Source organism: Eubalaena glacialis, chromosome 6 (assembly GCF_028564815.1).
Source record: "Eubalaena glacialis isolate mEubGla1 chromosome 6, mEubGla1.1.hap2.+ XY, whole genome shotgun sequence".
Taxonomy (NCBI): Eukaryota; Metazoa; Chordata; class Mammalia; order Artiodactyla; family Balaenidae; genus Eubalaena; species Eubalaena glacialis.
Window position 1 is genome coordinate 99,792,502 of NC_083721.1, and position 25,984 is coordinate 99,818,485.

The 25,984-nt window shown below is 36.0% G+C and overlaps 1 protein-coding gene across 1 annotated transcript in view; it reads left to right on the plus strand.

Moving 5' to 3' along the window:
- WDR49 (WD repeat domain 49) overlaps window positions 1–25,984 on the plus strand; it is a 146,178-nt gene that overhangs the window by 44,499 nt on the left and 75,695 nt on the right. The window contains 2 exon segments of the mRNA XM_061192758.1: window positions 978–1,126; window positions 17,258–17,491. Of these exon segments, the coding sequence (XP_061048741.1) occupies window positions 978–1,126; window positions 17,258–17,491 (383 nt within the window).

Here is a 25,984-nt window from a genome sequence, read left to right on the forward strand (position 1 = left end):
GAGTTAGTGAATTGAGTTTGGGAGGACTCAAATATCAACCATTGCATTGATTCATTGATTATTTCAGCCCTTTTATACTGAGTGCTACCTTGTACCTGGCACAGTGCTGGTATTACATATTACTGTATGCAGTAACACTCAGGGTAAAATTTATCAATTGTCTTACTAATTTCATACTATGGGGTAAAGACTTGAAACAAGAGTGGGTTCACTTCCTCTTATTGCTATAACCCTTACACTGGGTATTAATCCAAATAGGGGTCTGCCATTTATGGCCATTCCGTATATGTGAATAAGTTCAGCTCCACGGTTGGCCCTAAACAAGGGAACGACAAAGAGTGCTCTGCTGAGTTTCCCCAGACCTGAAGAAGCACTGTGCTCCCAGTTTTTGATGTGCTCCCTGAATATAATCAATTTGTGTTAAAAAAAAAAACCAAAAAAACTATTGCCTCAATAGAGCAGGTCAAACATATATTTCTGCTGCTTATTTGCTTGCAAATACTTGATTGTTTACATGACAGTGAAAATAATGGGTTTCCTTACACTTTTTCATTAATTTGGAAACTTTAAATATTGTTTTAGTTCTCTCTTACCCCTGGGATAATTTTAACGTGGTCTGCATTCCTAGGCTGTGATGGCTGTAGAGGGGGAACTTTGGGACTGGGAGAAGGATTTTCTGCCCTCCGGGTTGGGCTACTGGTTGCCTCTTAATGGAACTGTCTGGTCCTTTCACCCCATGCAGACTCCTTCTCCCCTACACCCTGCATTTCAGCTATTTCCAGTGATAGCTTTCATGCCCTATTAGCCTGGGCTATTGGACAATGATAAGATTTTCCTTCCTTCAAGACAAGGGTGCATTAGTGCTCAGAAGGCTTTTATCAACCTGTAGTGATACAGTATGTGATATACTCGTTTCAAAAAAAAGTAGAGTATTCATGTTATTAAAAACATTTTTTTTTCTTTCTAATTCTGATTAGCAACTGCTGGCTTTAACAATAAAGTTTGCCTTTGGAACCCCTATGTTGTCTCTAAGCCGGTTGGTGTCCTTTGGGGTCACTCAGCCAGTGTAATAGCTGTCCAATTCTTTGCTGCAAGAAAACAACTCTTCATCTTCTCCAAAGATAAAGTGAGTAACAGTGTGCATTTAATTTATTTAGTTCTGCCTCCCCAGTTCCTACCCAAATCTATCTTTGGTCCAAAATTCCTCTTAGAGCTGGTGTAGATTTTTATAATATAGTGACTTACTACTATGTTTTTGGAAATCTGTATCTTAAAAATGATACTGATGGTAATTTAGGAATAGTCCTGGGCAACTGGACAAGGTATTTCATTAAAAAAAATTTTTTTTAAGCCATGTACTCATAGATGTAATCCTTATTTTGGGGTTCTCAATAGGCCACATTTTGAGAGTTTCCAAAGTACTCACTAATCCAATAAAAATACAAAACAGAAATGGGAATGAGAAAATGTTGCTTTGATAAGATATGGAATAGGCACAGCCAATTAACTATTGTTGCTTTTCCATTGAAGAGACTCAGTAAATTAGAAATCAAAGTCAATCTGAAGAATATCAAGTACATTAAGAACATTTCAGTTAAGTATATTAGTCCATTCTATTTGCTAATATTGGTGCAAATTCTAAATATGGTGGAAAAAACATTGTACCAAAACCAGGTAGTCCCGGTTGTATCCTGATCACATTATTTGCTACTCATATCTCCCAGAAAAATTTCTTTATCTCTAATAATCTCATCATGTGTTCCTCTGTAAAGCTTCTGTTTTACATAATGCCTGATATAGATCCAGTTAACGTGTGATAGATTTCAAGATACCTGGCTGTGAAGAGAAGAAGGATGGGCAATAGGCTTATTGGGGACAGCCTCTGAGATTTTTTCGGTGACTCTGACTTTTAATTCTATTCTAAAGTGATACTTGTATATGTGAAAATTAAATAGAAAAAATAGAAATTCGTCTTCAACTCCTTAGCCTCACCCTGTGCATAAGTCCTGCCAAACTTGCTTATTTTACTGTATTACCTATCAGACTGTAAATCTCCTCCCTTCACCTGAAACTTCACCACTCAACTGCCAATTCTAGTTGATTCTACCATCAAATATATTTATCAGCCTCACCTCTCCCTCTCAACTGCCATTGCTCTAATTCAAAATCTCATCTTCTTTTGAATTATTATCTTTCGAGTTAGCTCATCCAAAACATTGCAAGGTTTCCTAACATGTCTCCCTTCTTGCATATGGGGGTCTGATTCCAATCTGCCCTTCATCCTGCTAATTAAGTTGTTTCTAAGAAAAAATCTTCAATACCTCCTCTTACCCTCATTCTAAATATCAGCTCTAAAATTCTTAAGCTTTTATATAAAGCCCTCCCCCAGTCTACCAGGCCCACCTCACTTCTTACTTTTCTCTTCCATTCATTTGATGCTCCACATCACACTTTGCCTGTTTCCACCATGCTGCCTCATGGCTCTGCCACGTGCCCTTCTTTCTGCCTTCAGTTCCTTCTCCTCCATGCTCAATTGGCAAAAGCTTATTAATCCTTGAAGTTTCAGACTTTCTGGAGTCTTTCAGACAGACCTAGGTGTTTCTTTCTCTGCACTCCCATTGCACCTGTGTGTCCCTCCTTAGAGCATGTGTTCTGTTGTACTGAAATTGTAGTTAGCTTTCCTAAGTAGGGTCAGTGTCTTTTCAGCTTGTACACTTGGTATCAGTCACAGTGCTTGGCACCTTGCAGTGTTTGTTCAGTGATTTTTTTTTTTTGGCTGCATTGGGTCTTCGTTGCTGCATGCGGGCTTTCTCTAGTTGCGGCAAGTGGGCTTCTCACTGCGGTGGCTTCTCTTGTTGCGGAGCACGGGCTCTAGGCTCACGGGCTCAGTAGTTGTGGCTCATAGGCTCTAGAGCACAGGCTCAGTAGTTGTGGCGCACAGGCTTAGTTGCTCTGTGGCATGTGGGATCTTCCCAGACCAGGGCTCGAACCCGTGTCCCCTGCATTGGCGGGCAGATTCTTAACCACTGCGCCATCAGGGAAGCCCCAGTGATTATTTTTTGACAGTTTGAAGTGAATACATATTACTGTGAATCTTAAATACCAAAGAAACTCAGAATGAAAACTTTTCTGATGCCTTAGCCTTTAGTTGTTTTATTTTCTGAGATCTTTTAGCACTTTGTTCTAACTCCCATTATTGAATTTGTTTTTTAAAATATTTATTTATTTATTTGTGTTTTTTTTTTTGGCTGACTCAGATCTTAGTTGCACGTGCAGGATCTTTCCTTGTGGTGCGTGGGCTCTTTGTTGCTGTAGTTGTGGCCTACGGGCTCAGTTGCCCCACGGCATGTGGGAATCTTAGTTCCCTGACCAGGGATCGAACCGGCACTGCAAGACGGATTCTTAACCACTGGACCACCAGGGAAGTCCCCCATTATTGAATTTAACACAACCTGACATGTATACTTGAAGGTTGTATATGTATACTCTATCTTTCACTGTATTTTGAGTGCTTAAAGACAAAGATTATTTGTTGAATTCATTTTTGTGTTTCCCAGTATCTAGCACATATTAATGTACATTAAATACATGTTGAATAAAGCATATAAAATAGTGTAACTATCAACTAACCGACAGGATTCACGAGGTTTGGAACTCTCTTTTTGGGTTGTGCCATATACATAGTAGGTCCTGAATAAATTTTAGTTAAATGCACAAATCTTTATCAAAGCTAAATATGAAAGAAATAACAGATATTTTATCATTATAGAATTCCCTGAAAGGTGTTATAACTTTAAAAGCAAGTGAAAAAAATGTTCTTAGAGTCAGAATTGATTGTGTATAGATATCATCAATGTTAAGACTACCTGGCCTCTTTCAAGTCAGTTTTATCATCCTATTTTTGCTTTGACTTTTATACCATTACATTGTAATGAAGCTTGTCATGCCGTCTTTCACATTAGTATAAATCCATTTCACTTCGATAAATGCATAAGAGTCTTAACCTGTATGTCTTCACAACAAACCACAGGGCTTTCAGCTACCAGGTTAAGCCTTTGTTTTATTGCATAAAATTCTTTTGGATATTTTATAGGACTAGGGTTAATTTAGGGAACAGGGAAAATGAAAGAAAGCATTCTTTTTTCAAAGAGCCTTTGATTGAACCATATTTTGGTCTATGAATTGCTAAATTAAAGGATTTTCAGACCAAAGTAACTTAGATCCAAATAATTTCCTGAGACTTACTTCAGTTCTTTTTTGGAAAACTGCTCTATTGTGCTTTCCAGTGATTATTAAACAATAAGTTTATCCCTATAGCATTTGGTATAAGTAATAGTCCAATTGCATTTTGCTTTGGACTCCTAAACTCTCTCATAAGATGGCAATCACTGATGGCAAGGCCCTGCTGGGAGCCAGTAACTTGGTCATTTAGAGGAGGAATCACCATGGGAGTAAAAGGATTTTCAAAGCCTCTGGGAAATATCTCAACCAGTGAATCTGATTAGGCTTTTCTATTGCTCCTAACTCTTCTCTCCTGGGCTACTAATCCTGATTTAGCCACCAGAATCAGATCAGTTTGTAACTTAATCTTTTGTTTGAGGTTTTGATTTTTCCCAGAGTCTGGTTTTTGTATTGTGCACTCAAGGTTGGGAAGGAAAATTCAAAGACTCTTGTGCTGGTGACTAGCTCTTACCTGTGTGTCTTCCTTTCCCTTCTGCATACCCTCTCTCCTCAACTTTCCTCTATCCACCCAGAGACAAAGCCATTTTCATTTTGTTTAAATTATGCAAGTAAACAGATTAATGCTCTTCTGTAAAAATTACAAATGAGAAAGCATGTAGTACCAGAAGTGAATATCCCTTTTCTTCACTCCCCCTTCAAATCAATCCCTCTCCCAAGAAATATCTATTATTAACATGATGTGTATTGTCTTATATTTATATCACATACTTATATACTATAACATGTTATATTATAATAATATGTGGTGTTGTTATAATTTATTATTATATACTGTATACCATCCTATGTGTGTATACAAATACAAGGTAGTATTTATTATTAATTTTTATGTAAGTGGCATCACATGAGACATACTTTCCTGCAACTTGCTTTTCTCTAAACAATATCTCCTGGAGATCTTTCAATGTGAGTATACATAGACCTGAATTTTTACCTGCTACATAGTAATTCATAGTATGGATGGTCATAATTTAATTATTCAATCACCTGTTGATTATAAGAGATATTGTCTCTAACCAACTGTCACACATACACACACACATTTACACACACGTGCACACACACATCTTTAAGACCACATAAGTAACTTCTTGTGATATGTTCTTAGAGGTACATTTCTAGAAGTGATGCTATTGGGTCAACAGGGATTCAATTCTTAAAGGATGGTTTAGATGCAGGAATATTGTTCCAATTGGTATACAAGTCAGAGGTGTGTAAAGGTGTTTCTTTCCCCACATTCTTGTCAGTGATAGATACCACTAATGTGTTCATTCTTTTGTGAATCTAATGGACAAAAAATTAGGATGAATTTCTTCTTCAATTATTTATTAGCCATTTATATTTCTTGTATTTTGTGCATTATCTGATCAAGCCCTTTATCTTATCAACTGGACTCAGGAATACTATCAATAGTAGTAGTTTGAAAAATATATTGATTATCCGTTATTATATATGATGCAAATATTTTGTATCTTTCAAGCATACATCTTTTAACTTTGTTTATGTGATTTTTATCATTCAAAAGTTTTAAATTTTTATGAAGTTGAGTCTAAGAAACGATTTTCTTTGTGGCTCTGGTTTTGTATCTAGCTTAGGAACATGTTCCACAATTCATATTTATAGAGGTGTTCTCCTTTAGTTTCTGCTAATACTTATTCTATTGTCGATTTTTTTTTTGCATTTAACTTTGCAGTTTATTTTTGTGTAAAATTTTTTTTTTCTACAAATGGACATCCAGGATTTTTTTTGAATAATTTCTTTTGAAAAATTTGTCTCCCTCACTGGTTTGAAGTTCCATTGTTATCATTTGAATTTCCAGGTATACATGAATTTGTTTCTGGATGCTTTATTCTTTCCATTAGTCTATTTGCCTTTTCCTACATAAATACACCACTGTTTTAACCAGCATAGCTTTATTGTATGTTTTGATATCTGGTAGAGAAATTCCTACTTCTGTGGGGTTTTTTTGTTTTTTGGGTTTTTTTAATTTTAACAATCCTCTGTCATCTTATCCTTCTAAGTAAATGTTAGGATCAGTATTCATGTTTCATGAAAAACAGTATTAATTTTTGGATTGGATTTACATTGAATTTGATAGGTGACATCTTTAAAATATTGAGGAAGCACACCCTGTATTTATCCATTTATTCATTTTTTTAAATACCTTTCAGAAAAATTGTACACAAATTTCCCATTCCTTGTTGAGGTTTTTCCTCCACGTTTCAGGTGGCATCTTATCATATTCTTGACTTTTATGGGAGTGTTTATAATGGGATGTGCCCACTTTCTATATAACCTATACATTTAGTTTTAAAATTTAACAATTTTTTTCTAAAACATTTTTTAACTGCCTGGTGATTTTGTATGCTCTTTTGTTGTTTGCTCATTTGGGGGATTTTGACTTTTAGCTCTTTAATTTCATATTAATTACTGCATTTTCTTATCAAATAATTCTAATACCTGGAGTCCTTGGGGATCCAAATTAGATATTTACTATTCTGATGATTCTTCCTCATGGTGAATTGTTCCTTATTGTTTCTTTCTATGTTTGGTTATCTTTTATTTTTACCTCATTTTTTGCTGTTGCTAAACTATAGGCATTCTGAGGAATGAAATTGAAAATGCTTTCCTCCAGAGAAGATTTGTGTTTGTTTCTGCAGAATGGAAATGAGGAAAACTACTGTCCTGAGACTACTGCATTTTCCTTTTTTGTTGTCCTTTTAATTGAACAGTCTTGCCTCAGTGCCTCTGACTCACTGCTCGTCCAAGTCTTAGGCTCCTGGTTATAGTTTTTACTTTTTTATTTTTTATACAGCAGGTTCTTATTAGTTATCTGTTTTATACATATCAGTGTATACATGTCAATCCCAATCTCCAAATTCATCCCACCACCACCACCCCCCCCACCCTGCTTTCCCCCCTTGGTGTCCATACGTTTGTTCTCTACATCTGTGTCTCTATTTCTGCCTTGCAAACTGGTTCATCTGTACCATTTTTCTAGATTCCACATATATACGTTAATATACGATATTTGTTTTTCTCTTTCTGACTTACTTCACTCTGTACTAAAGTCTCTAGGTCCATCCATGTCTCTACAAATGACCCAATTTCATTGCTTTTTATGGGCAAGTAATATTTCATTGTATATATGTACCACATCTTCTTTATCCATTCGTCTGTCCATGGACATTTAGGTTGCTTCCATGACCTGGCTATTGTAAATAGTGCTGCAATGAACATTGGGGTGCATGTGTCTTTTTGAATTATTGTTTTCTCTGGGTATACGCCAAGTAGTGGGATTGCTGGGTCATATGGTAATTCTAATTTTAGTTTTTTAAGGAACCTCCATACTGTCCTCCATAGTGGCTGTATCAATTTACATTCCCACCAACAGTGCAAGAGGGTTCCCTTTTCTCCACACCCTCTCCAGCATTTATTGTTTGTAGATTTTCTGATGATGCCCATTCTAACTGGTGTGAGGTGATTCCTCATTGTAGTTTTGATTTGCATGTCTCTAATAATTAGTGATGTTGAGCAGCTTTTCATGTGCCTCTTGGCCATCTGTATGTCTTCTTTGCAGAAATGTATAGTTAGGTCTTCTGCCCATTTTTGGATTGGGTTGTTTGTTTTTTTTAAATATTGAGCTGCATGAGCTGTTTGTATATTTTGGAGATTAATCCTTTGTCTGTTGATTCATTTGCAAATATCTTCTCCCATTCTGAGGGTTGTCTTTTCATCTTGTTTATAGTTTCCTTTGCTGTGCAAAAGCTTTTAAGTTTCATTAGGTCCCATTTGTTTATTTTTGTTTTTATTTCCATTTCTCTAGGAGGTGGGTCAAAAAGGATCTTGCTGTGATTTATGTCAGAGGCTGTTCTTCCCATGTTTTCCTCTAAGAGTTTTATAGTGTCCAGTCTTACATTTAGGTCTTTAATCCATTTTGAGTTTATTTTTGTGTATGGTGTTAGGGAGTGTTCTAATTACATTCTTTTACATGTAACTGTCCAGTTTTCCCAGCACCACTTATTGAAGAGGCTGTCTTTGCTCCATTGTATATTCTTGCCTCCTTTATCAAACATAAGGTGACCATATGTGCATGGGTTTATCTCTGGGCTTTCTATCCTGTTCCATTGATCTATATTTCTGTTTTTGTGCCAGTACCATATTGTCTTGATTACTGTAGCTTTGTAGTATCGTTTGAAGTCAGGGAGTCTGATTCCTCCAGCTCCGTTTTTTTGTCCCTCAAGACTGCTTTGGCTATTTGGGGTCTTTTGTGTTTCCATACAAATTGTTAAATGTTTTGTTCTAGTTCTGTGAAAAATGCCATTGGTAGTTTGATAGGGATTGCATTGAATCTGTAGATTGCCTTGGGCAGTATAGTCATTTTCACAATGTTGATTCTTCCAATCCAAGAACATGGTATAACTCTCCATCTGTTTGTATCATCTTTAATTTCTTTCATCAGTGTCTTATAGTTTTCTGATTACAGGTCTTTTACCTCCTAAGGTAGGCTTATTCCTAGGTATTTTGTTCTTTTTGTTGCAGTGGTGAATCGGAGTGTTTCCTTAATTTCTCTTTGTGATCTTTCGTTGTTAGTGTATAGGAATGCAAGAGATTTCTGTGCATTAATTTTGTATCCTGCAACTTTACCAAATTCATTGATTAGCTCTAGTTTTCTGGTGGCATCTTTAGGATTATCTATGTATAGCATCATGTCATCTGCAAACAGTGACAGTTTTACTTCTTCTTTTCCAATTTGTATTCCTTTTATTTCTTTTTCTTCTCTGATTGTCGTGGCTAGGACTTCCAAAGCTATGTTGAGTAATAGTGGCGAGAGTGGACATCCTTGTCTTGTCCCTGATCTTAGAGGAAATGCTTTCAGATTTTCACCATTGAGAATGATGTTTGCTATGGGTTTGTCGTATATGGCCTTTATTATGTTGAGGTAGGTTCCCTCTGTGCCCACTTTCTGGAGAGTTTTTATCCTAAATGGGCGTTGAATTTTGTCAAAAGCTTTTTCTGCATCTATTGAGATGATCATTTGGTTTTTATTCTTCAATTTGTTACTATCGTGTATCACATTGATTGATTTGTGTATATTGAAGAATCCTTGCATCCCTGGGATAAATCCCACTTGATCATGGTGTGTGAAACTTGCAATGTGTTGTTGGAGTTTATTTGCTAGTATTTTGTTGAGAAGTTTTGCATTTATATTCATCAGTGATATTGGTCTGTAATTTTCTTTTTTTGTAGTATCTTTGGTTTTGACATCAGGGTGATGGTGGCCTCATAGAATGAGTTTGGCAATGTTTCTTCCTCTGCAATTTTTTGAAAGAGTTTGAGAAGGATGGGTGTTAGTTCTTCTCTAAATGTTTGATAGAATTCACCTATGAAGCCATCTGGTCCTGGACTTTTGTTTGTTGGAAGATTTTTAATCACAGTTTCAATTTCGTTACTTGTGATTGGTCTGTTCATATTTTCTATTTCTTCCTGGTTCAGTCTTGGAAGGTTATACCTTTCTAAGAATTGGTCCATTTCTTCCAGGTTGTCCATTTTATTGGCATAGACTTGCTTGTAGTAGTCTCTTAGGTTGCTTTGTATTTCTGCGGTGTCCATTGTAACTTCTTTTTCGTATCTAATGTTATTGATTTGAGTCCTCTCCCTCTTTTTCTCGATGAGTCTGGCTAAAGGCTTATCAATTTTGTTTATCTTCTCAACGAACCAGCTTTTAGTTTTATTGATCTTTGCTATTGTTTTCTTTGTTTCTATTTCATTTATTTCTGCTCAGATCTTTATGATTCTTTCCTTCTACTAACTTTGGATTTTGTTTCTTCTTCTTTCTCTAGTTCCTTTAGGTATAAGGTTAGATTGTTTATGTGAGATTTTTCTTGTTTCTTGAGGTATGCTTGTATTGCTATAAACTTCCCTCTTAGAACTGCTTTTGCTGCATCCCATAAGTTTTGGATCATTGTGTTTTCGTTGTCATTTGTCTCTAGGTATTTTTGGATTTCCTCTTTGATTTCTTCAGTGATCTCTTGGTAATTTAGTAACGTATTGTTTAGCCTCCATGTGTTTGTGTTTTTTACGGTTTTTTTTGCCTGTAATTGATTTCTAATCTCATAGCGTTGTGGTCAGAACAGATGCTTGATGTGATTTCAATTTTCTTAAATTTACTGAGGCTTGATTTGTGACCCAAGATGTGATCTATCCTGGAGAATGTTCCATGTGCACTTGAGAAGAAAGTGTAATCTGCTGTTTTCAGATGGAATGTCCTATAAATATCAATTAAATCTATGTGGTCTACTGTGTCATTTAAAGCTTGTGTTTCTTATTAATTTTCTGTCTGAATGATCTGTCCATTGGTGTAAGTGAGGTGTTAAATTCCCCCACTATTATTATGTTACTGTCGATTTCCTCTTTTACAGCTCTTAGCATTTGCCTTATTTATTGAGGTGCTCCTCTGTTGGATGCATATATATTTATAATTGTTATATATTCTTCTTGGATTGATCCCTTGATCATTATGTTGTGTCCTTTCTTGTGTCTTATAACATTCTTTATTTTAAAGTCTATTTTATCTGATATGAGTATTGCTACTCCGGCTTTCTTTTGATTTCCATTTGTATGGAATATCTTTTTCCATCCCCTCATTTTCAGTCTGTATGTGTCCCTTGGTCTGAAGTGGGTCTCTTGTATACAGTATATATATAGGTCTTCTTTTTGTATCCATTCAGTGAGCCTGTGTCTTATGGTTGGAGCATTTAATCCATTCACATTTAAGGTAATTATCGATATGTATGTTCCTATGACCATTTTCTTAATTGTTTTGGGTTTGTTTTTGTAGGTCCTTTTCTTCTCTTGTGTTTCCCACTTAGAGAAGTTCCCTTAGCATTTGTTGTAGAGCTGGTTTGGTGGTGCTGAATTCTCTTAGCTTTTGCTTGTCTGTAAAGCTTTTGATTTCTCCGTTGGATGTGAATGAGATCCTTGCCGAGTAGAGTAACCTTGGTTGTAGGTTCTTCCCTTTCATCACTTTAAATATATCATGCCACTCCCTTCTGGCTTGTAGAGTTTCTGCTGAGAAATCAGCTGTTAACCTTATGGGAGTTCCCTTTTATGTTATTTGTTGTTTTTCCCTTGTTGCCTTTAATAATTTTTCTTTGTCTTCAATTTTTGTCAATTTGATTACTATGTGTCTCAGTGTGTTTCTCCTTGGGTTTATCCTGCCTGGGACTCTCTGTGCTTCCTGGAGTTGGGTGGCTATTTCATTTCCTATGTTAGGGAAGTTTTCGACTATAATCTCTTCAAATATTTTCTCAGGTCCTTTCTCTCTCTCTTCTCCTTCTGGGACCCCTATAATGCTAATGTTGGTGCATTTAATGTTGTCCCAGAGGTCTTTTAGGCTGTCTTCATTTCTTTTCATTCTTTTTCTTTATTCTGTTCCATGGCAGTGAATTCCACCATTCTGTCTTCTGCATTACTTATCCATTCTCCTGCCTCAGTTATTCTGCTTTTGATTCCTTCTAGTGTATTTTTCATTTCAATTATTGCATTGTTCATCTCTGTTTGTTTGTTTTTTAATTCTTCTAGGTGTTTGTTCTTTAATTCTTCTAGGTCTTTGTTAAACATTTCTTGCATCTTCTCGATCTTTGCATCCATTCTTTTTCTGAGGTCTTTGATCAACTTTACTATCATTATTCTGAATTCTTTTTTGGAAGTTTCCCTATCTTCTCTTCATTTAGTTGTTTTTCTGAGGTTTTATCTTGTTCCTTCATCTGGTACATAGTCCTCTGCCTTTTCATTTTGTCTGTCTTTCTGTGAATGTGGTTTTTGTTCCACAGGCTGCAGGATTGTAGTTCTTCTTGCTTCTGCTGTCTGCCCTCCCTCCTGGTTATAGTCTACTCATTTATGCCTACTGTTCACTGTCTGCTTGTGAAGTTTGCTTCTTTTTTCCTCCTTCTTCTTTTGGACCTGTGCAGATTGTCTCCAATCCCTGAAGGTCCAGCAGGGCAGCAGAAATTATGTCTTATTCAGAGTTGTTTTTCTTTGAAGCAGGAAGGCCCCCTACAAAAACCTAGTCTGGAATGATACTTGAACCAGGATTCCCTTGTTCTAGCTGATTTTCACTGACTTTCTTCAAAGCAGTTGTTAGTATAAATATTGAGTTAAAAAAGAAAGAAAAAAATTTAAAGTGTTTCAGTTTACTTTGTGATGTAAAAGAGAAACAGTGATCTTTGAAAGGCAAAGTTAGAAAACTTTTGTTTAAAGACTGTGAAAAATTCTGTTATGTTTTTCAGTGTTATGTGAGCAATGATAATAGCAAAAAAATCAATTTAACTGAAATTTTAAAATTCCCCAAAGGACTTTTGTTCTCAAAAAAGAAAGCCATTTAAATAAAATTTTGATATTAGTTAAATTTATTGCTGAACTTCAACTGGGAAATTAATGAGATTTTTGCAGAACAATTCATAGCATTAAGAAACATTTTGACTTTTTCAAGGTCAATGATAGAATACACAAACAGACACACAATAGAAATCTGTGTCCTAGAGCTGTATGTCTTCTTTCATTTTTGTTGAAAAGAATGAAAAAAAGATGATAATGGCTATGGTAACAATTTAACAATGAATAGCACAAGAGAAGATTTTAACTTCCCACTAATATTTTAAGGTGGACCTCAATCCTGAGGAAAAAAATGGCAAAAATATTTCTTAAAGGAAGATCTGTTATATTACTTCAAGATAAAAATATTAGCTGAGGTATTCAGTAGAATACTTGTGCTAGCATATATCATGTCAAACAAAATTGCGTTTAAGCATTCACTGATTATGCCTTTGTGGATTATCCAAAGGCTTAAATTCTAAATAAATAGACTTGTTAATACATAAAGGTATATTCAGGAGAGCCAATGCCCTCAGTTCCTGTTATCCTGTTATCTGCAAGTAGGCTATCCATTTTTGTGGATTATCCCAGAGAGCTGAGCTGCTGCACTGCTGTCTTCAAAATCCCCTTAGCGATATATACTCTCTCTCTTTTTCTTATTGTCATTTTATATCTATGCCCTACAGGATGGTAGGCGTTAGTAGCAAATATTTGATGCAGCCAAACAAATCTCATTTTGATGCAGTTCTCTAAGTCTGTCTTCTACTTTTCCCTCACTTTTATATCATTATTAGGAAACTATGAATCTTTTTTCCCCCTAACTACTTTGAATTAAATTTGGACATGTTGCCAATATGTAAATAACGCTGATTTGGTTTTAAGAAGTGCACTGAAAACAGATTCTGTATCCATCCATACATATATTTTTGTACCCACCCATCCATGAAGATACCTATTTATAATTCTAATATTTATAGGATAAAAGAAAAGTTTTGTTTATTTATTTATTATTTATTTATTATAGTTTTATTATGCCTATGTGAAATGATTCTTTCCATCTCTGGCAGGGGACAGGAAGAAATTTTTTGTAAAATTAGACTACATTTCTTTAGCCCAATCTTCACAATACACCTTCTTGAAATTGCTTCAGTTGTTGTTATTTTGGAATCTATAGGTAATGTATTGAGCAATTTCAGTACATTCTAGACAAAATTGACAGAATTTCAAAGCTGGCAGTGTCCCCTTCTGTATAAAGGTGAGGAAATGGAGAAGTAATATAATATACCTAAGCTGACAGACCTGAGTAATATTAAAACTAGGATCGAGATATCTGGAGTCTGGAGTCCCAATCCACTGGTTTCTAGTGCTAGTGTATATGAATAGTGCAGGATTTGCTTTTATAATCCTGCATTATTAAGTGGGTAACAGTTGAAACAATATAAAGATTAAGTAGAAAAATAAGTCCTCATCATTATGTGAAAAGCTAAATTTTGCCTTGACATAAAATCACAAGCTTGGATGCTTACTCCTCCTAATACTATAAAAATGAAGATGAAGTAAAGACCCCCTATATAAAGCATTTCAAGGACTAGACTTAGCAAGTCTGAGTTTGGACAAGCATCACAAGTTCTCAGGTGTCATGATGAAAATAGAAAGTATAGTTTAGATGAAAATATATGGAAAATATAAATTAAAAAATAATCAGTTACTCAATTATAATTTTTAAGCCTGGGTGTTTACCAATTTCTTTATTTTTCCTACTAAGAATAAAGAAAACTTCTCTAGGATATCGGAATGGAAAATGATATCAAATATACTCCTTTCTGAAATGTGACCTAATTCTATTCCAGAAGTCAATTTGAATATAAAAAAAGAGGAAAATCAAGGATTCTCAAATATTAACTAGACATTTAAGTGATATTTTGCAAAAGGACTTGATTAATAAAATAGAATTAATGTGAGATATTTTTCTTGATTAAAAAGATATAGACTGATTAGGGGAGTACAGTTATCTGGTTTAAAGCCAAGCCACATGATATTACTGATTAAGCTGAGAGAAAGATGTCTTGTTCAAGGAGATTAACATTGATCTTAAAACCAAATTGAGAAGTTAAAGTACAATACAATGAAAATACTTGGGAAATTAAAAAAAAAAACAAAACCCAAAAAACTAATGCCTGAGCCCCATCCTCAGAGAGTCTGATTTAATAAGTTTGGGAAAAGGCTCAAACATGAGCAATTTCTAAAACACCTTAGGTGTTTCTAATGTCAAGATTAAGAACCACTGGTATAGAATGTGAAGTGTAGAAGAAATTGAAAACCATATGGGAGGTCACCTACCATGACATGATTTCTGGGAGAATGCTGAAACACTGTTTTATACATTGATGACAGTATATAAATGTTGTTGGCTTTGATTCTCAGCAGAAAGAAAAATTAGAGAATTAAAGATGGAAGGGGACTTTTAGTAGGATCACTAATTACGAGAGTTAAGGGTTCTTCAAGGGAAGAAGGGAAAGAAGAAAAGTAAAAATTAATTTTAAGAAAAATTAATGAATATACACATTTTGCTTAAAAAATGCACCTCTAATTTTAATTGCTAATAGCAAGAACTCACCTGTCATAGAGTAGAGGTTATCACTCATCTATTTTTAATTTTTCGTTTAATTTATGTGACTAAATGTCAATGAAATATTAAAGTCAACATAAATGATTTGAACAACATGCAGAAAATGATTCTGGGGAAATTATAGTCCATTAATACTGTTGAGTTATTGTTAATCTGTACTCAACCAGGTCCCAGATTATTTTTCTGAAATGAAGTTAATTTCAGTTTTTTAGGAGGGAGTCCATACCAAACAAGACAGGATTTTGAACAATGAGGATATGACTATTGTAAGTTATATGAGTGTTTGAGAATGATCTAGATGCATCTAATCTATGTGGTTTTAACATTCAAAATAATAGCTTATCAATCCTATTTATATTTAGAACACTTTGAAATATATTTGCAAGTCTTGGTTCTTGTAGAGTTTATATTTTTGAGGATAAACATTTTCTGGAAAGTGGCCAGAAAGTTTTAAATAAAAATAGTAAGGTTTAAGAACTAGAATAAGTTGTTTAATAAAAAATTCTTGCCAAGAAAACCCAATTTACTTTATAAATATATATTCTTGGGATTAGAGGGATTGGTAATGCTGCTTATCTGGTAGAATTTGACTAGGTCAGTTTAAGTTTGTTATAAGTGTTAGTAAGTGGAGAGGTTACCCTATACATCAAGCATACTCATTTCTGCAAGATGTTTGAAAAAGTCTCATAAAATTTCATTGTGAATTAGATGAGATCTGCAATTGGGTAAATAACCATGTAGAAGTGAGACAAGCTTTTTTATGGAAGTGTTATATTTTTGGACTTATCCTAGCTAATATTTTTAACAGTGAGTGGGATAAAAACATAGTTGTTAAATGAACCACAACCTTCAACAAATTAAGAAAATATGTATTGACCATCTACTGTATTCCATGGGATGTGTGGACAAATCAGGGAGGAATTATCAATATAATAGAATTAGGATTCAAAATTATGTCTTTACACTTTGAAACTAGAAAAATCCTAGTTTTAGCTTACAACATCAGATTTTTGAAGGTAGGATGGTAGATGTCTGGCTTGATTATTTGTTCATGGGAATAAGATTTTTAATCAGCTCATGTAAAAGTAGGCTGCTTTAAAGAAGTCACAGTGCCTGTAACAGTGGTTAGAACACACCTGAAATATGGCTCAATTCTGAGCACTTTGCTTAAACAGGTCCTTGAGGACACTAAGGTATTCATTTTACATATTAGTGAGCAGAGAGATACTGTCTTATATTGATAGTGCAGTAATTAATGTGTAAGTATATTATTTTAAAGCACAATAACAATAGGACTAAAAAAATACAATGTTTAGATTGGGGCAATGGGAAGAGAAAGGGAGAAAATGAGTGTAAGTAACTGCATTACTTTCAGAGGAGAGTGTCATTCAATGTATGATTAATATATGCTATGTTCACACACACACACACACACACACACACACACACACACAGAGCTATTATTTGGTGTTATGGAGAAAACCATAACTCAAAAAGAGTTAAAGAAGGCTGTCTCTGAGGAGTGGGACTTGAGGCCGAGAGGGATGGGTTGAAGAAAAATCCCTTTGGTGCTATTGCATTTTACATCATGGACATATCTTATTATATTTTTAAAAAAGTAAACAAGGCCTGGATGACCATCCTCCCCTGGAGAGAAAATGGAAAAAAAAAGACAAAGTGAGAGAATCAAGAGGCTGCCATGGTGGAGGGGGATCTAAAAATGATGTTATGATGTTGAAAGAACTGGGGCCATTTACCCTGGACAAAGTGGTATACGAAGAGGCTCACGTAGGAAAAGAGAGTAGGATAGAATCAAAAGGTAGAAGAGGACATCTTTGGCTGATCATAATGATTACTCTAGGAATTCCTATCCCATGGGATATCAGGATCTGTATGGGAGATGTGTGTGTCTATGTATCCAAAGAAATCGAGGGTGAGCTAGAGAAAATCTGGCTAAAAAATTAGAATTATTCTTGACATATTCATGTGACTTTGTTACTTTTCATGCAGGTTTTGAGACTCTGGGATATTCAGCACCAGTTATCCCTCCAGAGGATAGCTTGTTCTTTCTCTAAAAGTCAGGACTTCAGATGTCTCTTCCACTTTGATGAAGCCCACGGACGACTTTTCATCTCATTTAATAACCAGCTAGCATTGCTGGCAATGAAAAGTGATTCCAGCAAGAGGGTGAAAAGCCACAAGAAAGCAGTCACTTGTGTGCTTTACAATTCAGTCTTGAAGCAGGTAATGATGTTTTTCTGTCACTCTCCTGACATGTCCCCACATCCAGAGGCTCATTTCCTTAATTCAATCTAAGGACAAATATAGAAAAGGAAATGTGGAAAAGAAATGATTTAATAACTGTGTGCATTTCTGCAATAATATGTATTCAGGTGGATTTGAAGAGTGATTTCATTTTCAACCAGTGACCACAGCAGCACTGATAGAGTTACTAGGAGGAAACATTCCAGCTAAAACAAACACAACATGGAATGTAATTGAACTTATCTTTGTTACCCACTAGTTTGGGTTTTAATGCCAAATGCAAGTGAACCTGGCTGTAAAATTCCCTTTTATGAACACCATCCTCCTGCATCCCCATGGAAAGATCTGAAATATGCATGAAATGTAATTAGCAAAGATCCATTTTGCCGGCATAGTTTAGGCAAGTGGCTCACAGTGGCAGCCCGGAATGTATTCATAATAAAATGATTCAGTTAAATGTGGTGCCACTTGGTATGCTGTGCGAGTGTTGTTTGTCTCCCGACCACGGTAATGACGCTTTGCAGCTTTTGCTTATGGGAGCGCTCCCTGCATGTCAATGAGGAAGCGGGCTCCTCTGGGGTGGAGATGCCGCAAGGACCACAGGCCTTCTTAGAGGATAGGGAGGGCCAGCCTGTGGATATCACAGAGTGCGCGGGCACCCATGGAGCTTAGTCTGCGACCGTGATCACCTCAGGCCTGACAGTCACAGCACAGCAGGAGCCAAGCAGACAGCCAGTATCCAGCTGGCGGCCAATTAAACAGTAACTCCAACCCATTCTTTCCTTCCTTGCTACAGAATCTCCTGCATCCACACAGAAATGAGTAGTTGAGATTGGGTGCAAGGGGAGGAGAGCCCTTTGTTAGTAATGAGTAGTGTGTCATGTCACTGCTTCAAACACTCTCTTTTCCGGGTATTCGAGGAGATAAAAATCCTTTACAAAACGATCCATTTTGATTTCCATCTTCGGGGAGAACATTCCCTCGTAAATGTTTTACTGAACTTTATGAACGCAACCAGTTAATGCGACTCCCTGGTGGCCACTGAGAGATGTATTTGTTTCCAGGAGAACATTCTGCTAATTGAGATCTGCAAAGTTAAAGGGCTAGGTTTGTGTGTTGATGTTACGATCTGCTATTGCTTGACCATAAAATGAGCAATCTTCCATGAGGAATTCAGGAAATGGGACACAAAGAAGGTCTGGAATCTTCCATTTGGAACATGAAGATAAAGCCGAGATAACACAAGGATATGCAAGTTATAGGCAACAATAGACTATGCACATATGGAATATTATGTAGAAAGAATCTCTGTACAAATGAGTTGGATATTCATGCCTCTACTTATTTCTGCTGTTAAAAGTATAAATAATTAAATGCATTAATATGTATATAAAGCACATAGAGCTGTGTGTCATACTTAAGTGTTTCCTGACTATTAGCAGCTAAGTTATAGAGAAACACTTTAACGTTGTATAACATTTATAATTGTAAAAATATGTTGCAGTCAAGTGCAAAGAAAACAATATCGCCCACAGTCCCATCAGCCAGTGATAATTTATCATTTCAGAATAATTAGACAAAGCAAATAAAACAGTTTTGAATAAGTTTCAGGCGCCAGGAATGAGGGATCAAAGATTCAGGTGCCACATAGTTTCTTCGCCCCCGTAGTTCAGGGAGACTCAGGTTCTGGGCGTCTTCCAAGAGCTCACTGCTGGGTAGGTGCTCGTTACAGGCCTGTGGGGTGAAAGAAGAGGAAGCAGACACGTGACCAACTCACAGGGAAACAATGGAGTAGAGTAAAATGAATAGGGGTAAAAGCAAAGTGCTATCCTTGGAAAGTGATCAAATCTGGCTGGGGCTGGGGTGGGTGACATTCAGCAGAGCCCTGAAATCTAGAGTGGGAACCCCTAACAGGAGAGAAGGAAGTAGTTCCAGACAGAAGGTACAACATGGCCACCTGCAAAGAAGCTTGAGCACAGACTCTACATTAGTTTTTCAGGGAGAGGGTTTATTCCGGTATGGCTAGTTTGGGGATACTTAGCAAAAACTGTGGGACTTGAGGCAGTGAAGGGAGCTTAGAGCCAGATTGTGAAGGTCATTCACTCAATGTACCAAGGTCTAGTCTTGGAAAAATATAGACTTGAGGTTAGAACAGCAGTTTTCACAGCGTGATCTCAGATCCCTGGGGAAGTCAGATCCTTTCAGAGGATCTTCAAGATCACAGCTCTTTTCATTATAATATTAACTTGCTGTTTACTTTTTCCTCTCTAGTTTCATGAGTGTACAATGGAGTTTTCTAGAGGCTATATGATGAGTGAGGACATCGTTGCTCTGATGGCTAAAGGAATGCGTGCTTTTGTATTCCTGTGTTTTAACAATTTCTCAGTTTACATTTCTACTTTGGTAAATATATATGTTTCTGTGTCTGTCTCTGTCTTTATCTCTACCTCTGTCTCTGTCTCTATTGCCCACATAAATAGAAGCTATTTGGATTCTTCAATAATTTTTAGTAGTGTAAAGGGATTCTGAGATCAAAAGTTTTGAGAACTGCTGAGTTAGAGAAATGTGAGTTCAAATGTTGGGCAGACTATTTATCGTGTCTAAGCTTCAGTTTATTGACTTTCAAAAGTGTGTGTGTGGCAGGGCGGGGGTGGTGTGAGCATAGACGTAATAATGGTAACAACAGGTATCTCTGCAGCATTGCCTTACTGTGTCCTGCCTCTTGGCAGTCGTCCTCCTTCCTCCCAGGCGGCCAGCCCTGGCAAGTCTCCCCCGCTCCCCCATACCTCTCAGGTTGAAGGGTGATGCTTTAGGACACCTCTTTTTCTTATTAACATCTTGATATTTCTTACTCTTTATTTTACCCATGTGTCATATGAAAGCAGATGTTGGGAAGAGTTAGAAAGGCGGAGGGGCCCCTGAATTGGGCTTTGTCTCTGGTCCCTTGAGGTGATGAAGAGTTTTTTTCTGCCCCTTCTCTTCTCTGCCATTGAAGTTCCTGCTGGTAAACTTTCAGTTCCGGGGCTCATCTCTGGTCCTCTCGACATCCGCGGTCTCTCGGATGTCAAGGGACATCTCCTGCCATACCTCTCTCCCCTCTCTGCGTGTCGGTTACATTTCTAGTTGTTTTCCAGTTAAACACTTAGCTAAATTCTCACTTTCTCCCCTCCCATGTTTGATGGAAGGGAAAGATCCTTGTCTTCCACTTCTGTGTTTTGCTACAACTCCCAACACTCTTCTGAGCACCAATGGATGTTCGATTCCTTTTACTGCTATTTCTAATTCTAAGTTCAAAATGAACCCATGCTTTTTCAGTCCACTGGTGCTTGCTCTTTGGTTATTTGGTTTGGTGTCTTTTTGAAAGACTTTCCTTTTATCTGAATCTAATGAAAACCTTCCCTTCCGTTGTCATTTCAACATGTTGCTGACACTTTACTATTATTTCATTCTATTTGGTCATCAGTGGGAACCTACCAATATTTCTATATGAAAGTGACATGGCATATTTCTGTGACTTTTCTTTATCTTCCTGCCTTTTGGTACCCTCACATCCTAATCTAAGAAAGTGATGTTAAGCCACACAGGGCCTTTGAAGAGGAACCTTATGCTTTATTTCACCCAGCAAAGCTTGCCCTCACAGCTAGTGGCAGAACAAGTTGGGACAGGTTGAGGGAGTCCCTGGAATGCACAATTTTAAAAGAATCAAAGTCACTCAATATCCTGGAGGTAGTTCTAATGAACTGTCTTTGCATAGAATTCTTAAATAAAGCTTTTCTTAAAAACCCATGAATGCTGGGGAACTTTAAAAATGTATTTGTAGGTAACATATAAACTGGAATAGACAAAATTTCTGACTTATCACCATGGCTCTCATCCTAATGATGTGGGTTTATGTGTTTTGGTAAAATAGGTAATGTTTCAGTGTGTTTTGCATCTAGACATATTTATCGTCAGGCTAAATACATCGGTATCATCAAATCTTGACAGACAATGATATTTACTATTTTTCTCATTGAAATAATTTATTTTTTGTAAAACATTACTTGCTTATTATAAGAGATTAAAACAATGCAGTAAGTTCAGATAAAGAATTAAATATTGCTGAAACATCATCAAAATATCTAAATATCTTCTAAATATCTCTCTGTGCATAGACTATTTCACCTGAATATGGTTCTGTAACCTACTTTCTTATTCTAAAACATATTGGAATTATTTCCTTGTACCTAAATGTAGATCTACTTCATCATTTTTAAAAGGCAGCACAGTGTCTTATTGTGTGTATGTATCATAATTTACTGATCCATTTGCCTTAATGAGCATTTTGCTATTATGCATTTCTTTATGCATAAATATATTCACACTCATGACTTTATCTCTGTAAGGTAAAATCTTGAGAATGAATTTCTAGGTTACAATATATGCGTATGAGACAATTTGATACAAAAATGGCCTCCTGAATCTTCCCATTTTACCTGATCTCTAAGAGTAAACACATTAATCACATACGTACGTAAAGAGACCTGTCAGACAATGGCTGCCTGGCGGCCTCCAGCAGGACTCCTGAGATCCCTGACAGGGCTTCTGTAATTCAGCATGGGATGTTGGCTTTGAAAATTTGAAGATTAGACCTCCTTTACTTTATCCAGAGTAGTGTTTTTTCTTGAGGACCAACTCTCACACTCTCACAGGAAACATGATGCCAATCATTCATTAAAAATGGGACTGGGGTATAATTTTTTAGTGACAATGCATCTCCTGTCCTCCTTTCTGCATACGATTTTGGGGGAATTGAGATATTTGAGAATCTAACCAATTCAATTGGTAGTTCCTGTGGGAAGTGTAATATCTGAGCAGAGGGAAGGGGACAAGCTTGAGGGAAATTTATCCCCCCCGTACAAGCACCTCTTTAGTGCTTGTATTTAAGGCAAAATCAATGAGCTTCTAATTGAACAGAACTGGATGAACACTAGTGAAAACTTTCTGTTTGCCTGCTTACTGCTGGGCTCCAAGTGACCAGCCTTCAGTTAACGTGGCTTTTCTTCACTGGTCAGCTTAAGGCTGTCCTTCTTTACATGTCAATACTGAGGCTATGAGCTCTGGTCACTTGATGGAGATGTGGGAAACACCTTAGCCTTAAGGTTAAACCAACACACACACACACACACACACACACACACACTTATTTAAATGTGATTACTTGGAAGGAATAATACATTTCAGTGTTATAAAACTCAAATGGACAAAGGGTATACAGTGAAAATTTCCTCTTATCCCTGTTTATACCTACCAGTTTCCTTCCCTGGAGGCAAACTGTTCATGAGATCCATGAGCACCCTTTAAGGGCTGTTGTATTCATATACAAGTAAATATGTATACTCACTTTTAAATAGATGTATATAATAATTCTTAATATTTAAGAATAGTTATTATTTTAAATGCTCTTTGCACAGAAACACTGCTCCGTACATTGATTTTCCACCCAACAATACAGCCGAAAGATCATTTTATTTATCTCCTTATCCAGAGTATCCTCTTTCTTTTTGTCAGCTGCATGGTATTCTATTAAATGGGTGTGCCAAACTTTATTAATCAGTTCTTATGGGTGTTTAGATGGATTCCAGTATTTTTGTATTACAAATAATGTAGTAATTTTTTACCTTGAATGCACAAATTTTGGCACTAGTGAGGAAATATCTGTGGGATAAATTTCTAGAACTGGAATTAGTGGGTCAGAGAGTATTTATGACAGTAACCTTGACAGATGTTGTCAAATTTTCTGCATAAAAGCTGCATTAAATCCATCAGCAGGGTAAAAGATGACCCTTTCCTCAGCCTCTCTCATTAACACAGTCTCAGCTATTTTTTTAAGACTATTTAAAAAAAAGAATTTTTTTTTTTAAAGAGCATTTTTAGGTTCATAGCAAAATTAAGAAGAAGGTACAGAAATATTCTGTATACTCCTGTCCCTCACATGCATAACCTCTTCCTTTATCCACATTCCCCAGTAGAATGGTATGTTTGTTACACTTGATAAAACTATATTGACACATCCTTACCATCAAGTGTAATCACAGTTTATATAAGGGATAACTCTTGGTGTTATACATTTTAAGAGTTTAGACATGTGTATAATATGTCTATCGTTATAGCATCATAAAAATCCTCTGTGCTCCACCTATTTATCCCACCCTCCCCTAACCCCTGGCAACCACTGATATTTTTACTGTCTACATAGTTTAGTTTTTTCAGAGTGTCATATAATTGGAATCATATGGTATGTAGACTTTTCAGATTGGCTTCTATTACTCAGTAGTATGCATTTACATTTCCTCTATGTATCTTAATGTCTTGATAGCTTATTTTTTTAGAACACTGAATAATATTCCATTGTATGGATGTACTGCAGATTATTTATCCATTCACCTGCTGAAGGACATCTTAGTTGCTTCCAAGTACTGGCAATTATGAATAAAGCAACTATAAACATTTGTGTGCAGGCTTTCGTGTGGACATGAGTTTTCAACCCCTTTGGGTAAACATCAAAGAGCATGGTGGCTGGATTATATGGTAAGAGTATATTTAGTTTTGTAAAAAAAATTGTCAATTGCCTTCTAAAGTGGCTGTACCATCTTACTTTCCCACCATCAAAGAATGAGAGTTCCTATTGCTCCACATCCTTGTCAGCATTTGGTGTTGTCAGTGTTCTAGATTTAGTCCACTCTAATAGATGTGTAGTGTCACATTTTTGTTTTACTTTGTATTTCCTTGATGACATATGATATGGGAAGCATCTTTTCAAATGCTTACTTGCCATTTGTTTACCTTCCTTAGTGAGGTGTCTGTTAATGTCTTTGGCCCATTTTTTAAATTGGGTTGCTTGTTTTCTTATTGTTGAATTTTAAGTGTTCTTTGTGTATTTTGGGTAACAGTGATTCATCAAATATGTCTTTTGAAAATATTTTCTCCCGATCTTGGCTTGTCTTTTTATTCTCCTGACAGTGTCTTTTGCAGACCAGAAAATTTTAAATTTAATGAAGTCTAGCTTTCAGTTATTTTTTCATGTACTATACCTTTGGTGTTTTATCTAAAAAGTCATCATCAAACCCAAGGTTATTTAAATTTTCTCCTATGTTATCTTCTTTGAGTTTTATAGTTTTGTGTTTTATATTTAGGTCTGTGATCCATTTCAAGTTAGTTTTTGTGAAAAGTGTAAAGTCTGTGTCCAAATTCATATTTTTATATGTGGATGTCCAGTTGTTCAAGGACCATTTGTTGAAAAGATTATCTTTTCTCCATTGTATTGCCTTTGCTTTTTTGTCAAAGATCAGTTGACTATATTTATGTAGTCTAATTTTGTGCTCTCTATTTTGTTCCACTGATCTGGTTGTCTATTCTTTTACCAGTATCATACTGTTTTGATTATTGCAGCTTTATAGTAAGTTGTGAAGTCAGGTAGTGTCAATCCTCTGATTTGTTCTTCTTCTGCAATATTGTGTTGCTACATCTGAGTATGTGGTCTTTCTCTATAAACTTTAGAATCAGTTTGTTGATATCCATCCACAAAGTAACTTATTGGGATTTTGATTTGAATTGCATGAAACATATAGATTAACTTGGAAAGAACTGAGATCTAGACAATATTAAGTCTTCCTAACCATGAACATGGAATATCTCTCATTTATTTAGTCTTTGATTTCATTCAGCAGAGTTTTGTACTTTACCTCATATAGATCTTCTACATATTTTATTAGATTTATATTATTTCAGCTTTGTGGATGCTAATGTAAATTGTATTGTGGTATTATTTCCAAATTCCTCTTGTTCATTGCTGCTGTATAGGAAAATGATTGACTTTTGTATATTAACTTTGTATCCTGCAATCCTGCAATAATCGCTTCTTAGTTCCAGGAGATTTTTTTGGTCAATTCTTTAAGATTTTCTACATAGAGGATCATGTCATCTGCTAGCAAAGACAGTTTTATTCCTTTGTTCCCAACCTTTATGCCTTTTCCCCTTTACTTGTCTTATTGCATTAGGCAGAGCTTCCATATAATGTTGAAAAGGAGTGATGAGAGGGAACATCCTTGCCTTGTACCTGACCTTAGTAAGAAAGAGTCAAGATTCTCACTATTAAGTATGATAGTAGCTCCATGTTTTCTGTAGATATTTTTTGTCAAGTGAAGGAAGTTCCCCTCTATTCTTATTTTACTGAGAGTTTTTAATCATAAGTGGGTGTTGGATTTTGTCATGGGTTTTTTTTTTTTTTTGCATCTGTTGGTATAATCATGTGATTTTTCTTTTTAAGCCTATTGGTATGATGGTTTACATCAGCATTACCCAACCTTTTTGGCACCAGGGACTGGTTTCGTGGAAGACAGTTTTTCCACGGATGGGGCAGGGGTGGGTGTGGGGTATGGTTGAGGCAGTAATGTGAGTGATGGGGAGCGATGGGGAGCAACAGATGAAGCT